We start from the raw sequence: 7,092 nt of genomic DNA on the forward strand, positions 1-7,092 counted from the left end.
GCTACATGGCGTCTCTCTGACTCCGCCTACTCTCTCCTCCTCTATCTGCTTGGAATTCCCACCTTTCCCTATTCTGCACTGCAATAGGTCCAAAGCGGATTCTTTATTAACCAAGGGTATCCACAGCATGCAGAGGGGACTCCCACATCACAAAAGGAAGACATAGCTCACGTTTTCAATGTTCGTGTTCTCTTCCACGTAGAGCCAGATTTAACCCCATCCGTATCTGTCACGGAAGCAGAGAAGGGACAGAACAAAGGGCCACAGGGACGACCGTGAGCAAAGGCTAATGGCACACGTGTGAAACTTCACAATGGAACTCATTACTTTGTAAGATAACTAAAGAGAACTCATAGAAACTTAGGAATTTTTTTTTAAAGGTTCCAAGCCTCGGTCCAAACCCTGACTCTGGCACTCCGCTCTCCTGTGAGCTTGCACACATTCCTCCACTCCTCCAGTTCTGCTGTCCATCTTTAGGGGCTTGGGCCATGAGCCATCCACCCTCAACGCCTTCCTTTGGCCTCAGACATTAAAAGAATGGGACAGGCAGCCTTGACGTCTTCCCTGATGGCTGCGAAATTAAGATGGGAAATTAAGAGCAGCACTGTTTCGGGCGATGGATTCTGGATCCCACGAGACTTGTCAATGATGTCACTTCCATTATCAGCAAACCCCAGAGCCACCACTCCTACTGTCTCCCATCTCCCAGCTCTATGGTCCCAAAGGGGAGCCATCTTGAAGAGACTCCAGGGAGGGGATGAGGGTTTAATGAGTCACGGCTCAGCTCCTCTCCAGCTCTTTCCACCAAGCCCAGGTGTGACAACTGCACAGAAGATCACTGGGTAGACCAGATTTGGCAGGTGAGTTGGCTGAGGATGGAGGACCCAGAGACAGGTAAGGGCTGAGGGTGGAGGAGAAAGTCAAGGACTCTGGGAACGTTTAGGGTCATAGTGCAGTCCGGAGACCCTCACTTAATTGTGTGGATATCCCAGTCTCAGGAGGCACCACCTGGTCTGCATGACCCTGGGTCAGACACTGTGACGATTCCGTCAGAGATGCGCATCTGTAGGTGCATCTGGGAGGAGGGGCTTGGCAGGAGGCGAAGCCCATGACTGCAGAGACCTGGAGGTGCTTAATGAATTACAGCAGAGGGACTTCAGGTCAGAGAGGCAACGGGGAAACCAGGTCTAAGTCAGAAGCCAATCAACTTACGTTCTGTGCTTCACACACACCTCCTTTTCCATGGCAACAGTATAACCAGAGCCTGTGAGAGCATGTGTGGACTGTCAGGGTGTAGTGAAATGCAATGACCCCATGACTGATGACTCAAGCTGGCAGCTGGGGCTTTAAAACAGAGCTTGGCTTGTGGGGTGGGGGCTGGCTCTGTCAGTAAAATGTTTACAATACCAGCGTGAGGACCTGAGTTCAGATCCCCAGCGCTCCCATGCTGGTATGGTAGCACCCAGCTATAACCCCAGCGCCAGGGGAAGGGAAGGACAGATAGACGACTGTCAGTGCAGCTGAATCAGAGAGCTCCAGATCTGGTGAGAGACCCTTTCTCAGAAAAGCAAGGAGAGGGGCTGAAGACAGCACTCCACGTTGGCCTCTGGCTTCCACAAGTCCTTGCACATTGCACACACACACACACACACACACACACACACACACGCACGCAATTAGTGGAGTTCTTCAGGGGCCTGGGCCGTGGGATAGCCACCTGTAAACCCTTTTTTAGCCAGATGCACAGGGGACCTCAAAAACGTTTATTGAACTGGAGGAGGTCTTCTCTAAATGCTCATTTTACAGATGTGGAGACTGAGCTCAGCGGCCCAAAGACAGCAATCGAGGTAGAAGGCTGCTGACCCAGCAGCCAGGACTCTTGGTTACCAGGTGGGAACAGATCTTTGTGGCTGGCTAAAGAAACAACCTCTCTGGGTGTGGCCTTGGATGAGGGTCTGACCTCTCCTAAAATCCTCAGTTTCTTCATTTTCTGGGGAAGCATAAGCACGTCCCAGCAGGACTGTGTGTTAGGGATGCTGTCTGTGGAGTGTGGCCTCAGCCTGGGTATTTGGATGATTGCTTCCTCTCTTCCTCTCTCTCACTCACTAATGGCCTCTTAGAGAATTCCAGCAGGGAAAACCCTACCAGAGAGATGGCCTCTTCATAGCTTTAGTAGCCTGAAGCACCCAAAATACCTTTGGAATGTGTAATTCAGAATAAAATTACTCCGAGCTACAGAATAACGGTAGAAAGGAATCTATGCCGATGCTTTCTAAAACACAGTAGCAAATGTCAAATTCTTCCGGCAGCCTTTTCAGGGCTCCCAGACCTTGTGAGCTCCAGCACGGTCCACTGGAACAGCATCTTAGGGGAGCAAATACTTCCAGTGCTTTTGGTGTGAGTACAAAAGCCTCAGCGTGTTAGGCTCCTCAGTGGTCCAGGTCCATAGGGCTGCTAGACTCACTGCAGACTTATCCCTGGCCCGAGGGGGAGGGGCAGCTGATCCTGATACCGACAGTCCAATTCCCCTGTGATCTTGGGACAATCGCAGTCCATTTCTGGGGCCCATTCTCTGTCCCTTTCCGTATAACGAAAGGGTTGGGTTAAAGCAATTTCATTGATTTTATTACTAATGGCTTCTTCCTCGCTGCTATATGATCCCCATCAAAATGAGACAAGCTGAAGGAGCCACACGGTGGCTCCCGCCTGCAGTAACAGCTCCTGGGAAGAGCCGGGGGCGCCTTGGTCAGTAGAAACACTCAGGGTCCATTGCCACCCCGAACGTGCTCCCGACTGGGGCAGCCAGAGTCACTGGTGATGAAGGGACGCGCAGGGACTTTGTGAGCCCCTGAGCCAAACAGAATCGGGAAAGCTTCTTGGAGGAGGTGACATCTGAGACAGTGTCGTAGAAGTACAGGACGAGAGGAAGGGTTTGTGGGTGCCAAAGTATTGAGCTGGGAACATTTGGCGGTCAAGCCCCGCCTCTGCAAGGAGTTTGCTGGTTTCTCTATTTCCTCGACACCGACCTCCCCCACTGTTTAGTAGATGGAGCAGAGGGGGAAAGAGGATGTAGTTGGATTCGACGGTTTTGAGCGTCTGTCCTTTGAGACCCAACTTAACCCAAGACTGTAATTCCATATACTGTTGACTTCTCTGTCTTTTCAAGGCATCCGGGGGAATGCGGTTTTTATCTCTTCGGCATTAGGGAACCAGGTGGCAGGCACCTGCAGGCTGGGTCTCGGTCGTTGTGAGTTAATTCTCTGCCGTTTTGCTTCCCGACCCAGACTATGGAGGTGACTCCCAGACACTTTCAAAGGGTCAGAAAAACACGTCACCATGCTTCTTTGTTAATGGAAATGCAGACTTCACTTCACACTTGAAGAGACTCACAGGTGTCCTCTGAGAAAGATGATCCACCAATGAAATGACACTGTTGGCTGGAGGAGCAGAGGAATGAAGGAACTCCGTACCTCCTCTCCTGACACCCTGGCTTCCAGGCTCCCTGAGCAGAGAAGTCAAAACACAGGGTCAATGGAGAGAAGTCCAGGCTCAGTCCTAGCTGTGGCCAAAGTCAGTGTTAACTTGAACCAGACCTGGACCTATTCATCAAGTTCTTAATTTCAAATATTGGAAACTTTAGTTCTGGGATATTTCTCAATAGATTCCAACTTTCTGTGGAAATTCTCTATGTTTTTTAGTCATTTTACAAACATTTTCTTCCATACAATTTAAGTATTCATACTAATGTCCTTGTTTACTCATTTAGGTATCTAGACTTTTAAAATCAATTTATTTTTACATTTTACTTTTTTATTTTGCAATACTGGGAACTGAACCCAGGGCCTTGTACATGCTAGGTAAATGCTCTACCGTGGGGCTTGTTCACCCTGTCTTAGATTGTTTGTATGTATAGTGTATTTTCCTCTTGGTCATATTTTCCTGACTTTTCCTGCCTGATAATATTGTGGGCTGAATGTTAATAACGACAGATGTACCCGACGCTTCGGATGACAGGCGTGCCTCACCTGCCACACCTCCTGTTTCTCTCTTAGGCAGGCAGTCAGGTGCTGAGCACTTTGGGGTAATTGGTGCTTGAATTGGTTTTCCGGTTGCTTCAGTCCCAGGAGAGTGACCTTTCCTGGGGTGTGATTCTCTGTCTCCTCAAAGATGCCCATGAGAGAGGTGCTTCATTCTGGAGGGTACCAGTAAGCGCCTTAGCTGCCCTTCCCACGCCTCCTCACCCTGCCTTCCCACATCCGCACAGCTTCAGATACTTGGGAAATTTGAGAGAAGAGCAGAGTATATGTGAAGGACACGTCCTCCCCTCTGGCCTTTTAAGTCTCAGTGGCTTCTGAGGAGATCTTAGTCTTTTAGAAGAACCGTAAAACCTAGTCCTCCAGTTCCTTCTGAACAGTCCCAGAATTCATATTACTTTAAGACTAGTCCTACATTCCGGGTGCTTTAATCCACTTTGTAAGCCTCTTTTGATTGACAGAAGCTTGCTGGTTTCTCTCATATACCCAAGTTCCCATGCCTAGTTCCAGTCATTCCCATGATGTCCATCAAATCAAATACTCTCTGAGGGGAGAAAATGATTGTATATTTGCTATGGAAGGTCCCCAAGCCTGTGAAAGTCTAATCGTTCCATCTTATTGAATCTGTGCCTCTTCAGTTTGATTTTTAGAATGTGGTGGTACAAACCTGTAATCCCAGCCCTTGGTAGGCTGAGGCAGGAGGCTCAGGAGTTTAAAATCAGCCTTAGGTACATGGTGAAGCAAAGCCAAGCTACAAGAGATCTTATCTCAGCAAAATGACTTACGTCTTTTATCCAGGTTTTCCTAGTTGTTACACTGGCGTGCCCGCTGCCATGGCCGACCACACCTTGTTAGAAAGCAGAGGTCTGGATACCCAGTTCCCATGTGGTCAGAAGAGTCTCAGGTCCAGGAGCACAAGCGAGGAGGTGGCCTGGTGAATGTCTGAACTGCAGTGTGCTACTGAGAACCTCGGACAAAGCTGTCTCTCTGAAGCCACGCACTGGAACTGTGAGTGAGTGGCACAGTCAAGCATGGGTTGAAGACCTTGGTGTCAGAGTTACAGCAACCTAAGTCGTGTAGTGTGGAGTCTGAGATAAGCCCCAGAGGGAGTCTTCCCAAAGTACTTTAGTGACGGTGACAATGACCAACCAACTTTTTACCTTGACTTTCTCACAGGAAAGTTGAGGTTTGGCCATTGTCACCTAAGCCAGGAATAACAACTTCTGTTTGGTAGACTGCTAATTGGTATTCGGCAGATTTGGGGCTCAGATGGTAGAAGTCAATCCACAGCCCACCACCAGTCCTCTGGAGTTGGTTATAAATAACTGTGCTCAGGCTAATGAGGGATAAACCTTATGGAATCACTACAATGGAATCCTTTCCCTGTATTTCAGATGTCCCAGCCACCCATGACCCAGATCGCCAGTTCTATTCCACTATGGAGGCTACAACCTGCAACGGATCAGTAGATGGCTCCACCATCTTCTACCTGGTGGGCATCCCCTCTCTACCAGAGCCCTTCTACCTCCCCGTCTTCTTCCTCTTCCTCCTCTTCTACCTGCTCATCCTGGCGGGGAACACCCTGATCCTGGTGGCCGTGGTGACAGATCCCAGCCTCCACAAGCCCATGTACTTCTTCCTAGTCAACCTCTCGGCCCTGGACATCCTTTTCACCACAACCACGGTCCCTAAGATGCTGTCCCTCTTCCTGTTAGGAGACCACTTCCTCACCTTCCCTTCCTGCTTACTGCAGATGTACCTCTTCCAAAGCTTCACCTGCTCAGAAGCCTTCATCCTGGTGGTCATGGCCTATGACCGCTATGTGGCTATCTGCCACCCTCTGCACTATCCTGTCCACATGACCCCACAGACAAACGCTGCCCTGGCAGCCAGTGCCTGGATCACCGCCCTCCTCCTGCCTGTCCTAGCAGTAGTGAAGACATCTCAGATGGCATATAATAGCATTGCCTACATCTACCACTGCTTCTGCGACCACCTGGCTCTGGTCCAGTCCTCTTGTTCTGACACCAACCCCCAGACCCTCATGGGCTTCTGCATCGCCATGGTGGTGTCCTTCCTCCCTCTCCTCCTGGTGCTTCTCTCCTATGCCTGCATCATGGCCTCAGTGCTTCGTATCAATTCCAGGGAAGGGCGTTCCAAAGCCTTCTCCACCTGCAGCTCCCATCTCCTGGTGGTGGGCACCTACTACTCCTCCATTGCCATAGCCTATGTGGCCTACAGGGCCGACCTGCCCCAGGACTTCCACATCATGGGCAATGTAGCCTATGCTATCCTCACACCAATCCTCAACCCTCTCATCTACACTCTGAGGAACAAGGATGTCAAATCAGCCATTACAAAAATTGTTTATCTCAAAAGCGTGACATGAATGTTTTCCCTCTTAATGCAGCTAACTCTATCCCTAGGACTCAAACCAGCAATGTTTAGCTCAGAGAAGAAACTCAATAAATACTACAGAATGGCCAAATTAATGAATGTAATGTTGTACAATAAAAATTCACTCAAGCAAATAGCCCTAATTTCAGTCTTCACAGCTTGGTTCATGGTTGTTTCTTCTGTGCAACGAAATAATGTTAACCTTTCTTTTTATAAGAATCTGAGGTTATATAAAAGTTTCACTACTTAATAGTTAAAAACCATTTGCTAAAGTAAAAAAAAATCTGCACAGCAAGAAAAAATTCTGTACATACAAAGTGTATTTTAAAAATTGGAAGCTAAAATTCTGGAAACAATCTAGATGCCCCTCAACCAAAGAATGGATAAAGAAAATGTGGCACATTTACACAATGGAGCATAACTCAGCTGTAAAAAACAATGACATCATGAAATTTGCAGGCAAATGGATGGAATTAGAAAAAAGATCATCCTGAGTGAGGTAACCCAGGCCCAGAAAGACAAACATGGCATGTTCTCACTCATAAGTGGATATTAGATTTAAAGTAAAGAATACCCAGGCTACAGCCCACAGCTCCAGGGAGGCTAGGTAACAAGGAGGGTCCAAAGAGGGACTCATGGATTTACCTAGAAGGGGAAATAG

At 48.6% G+C, this 7,092-nt stretch overlaps 1 protein-coding gene across 1 annotated transcript; it reads left to right on the forward strand.

The window, feature by feature from the left end:
* The first annotated feature begins 5,472 nt into the window (after positions 1-5,472).
* Positions 5,473-6,423, forward strand: LOC121458645 (olfactory receptor 2AT4). Its single transcript, XM_041667949.1, has one exon. The coding sequence runs from the start codon at positions 5,473-5,475 to the stop codon at positions 6,421-6,423; it is 951 nt and encodes a 316-aa protein (XP_041523883.1).
* Positions 6,424-7,092: the final 669 nt, after the last annotated feature.

The sequence above is a fragment of the Microtus oregoni genome, unplaced genomic scaffold (genome assembly GCF_018167655.1).
Source record: "Microtus oregoni isolate MIOR12 unplaced genomic scaffold, Mior012 000018F_ref0000195, whole genome shotgun sequence".
In the NCBI taxonomy this organism is placed as follows: domain Eukaryota; kingdom Metazoa; phylum Chordata; class Mammalia; order Rodentia; family Cricetidae; genus Microtus; species Microtus oregoni.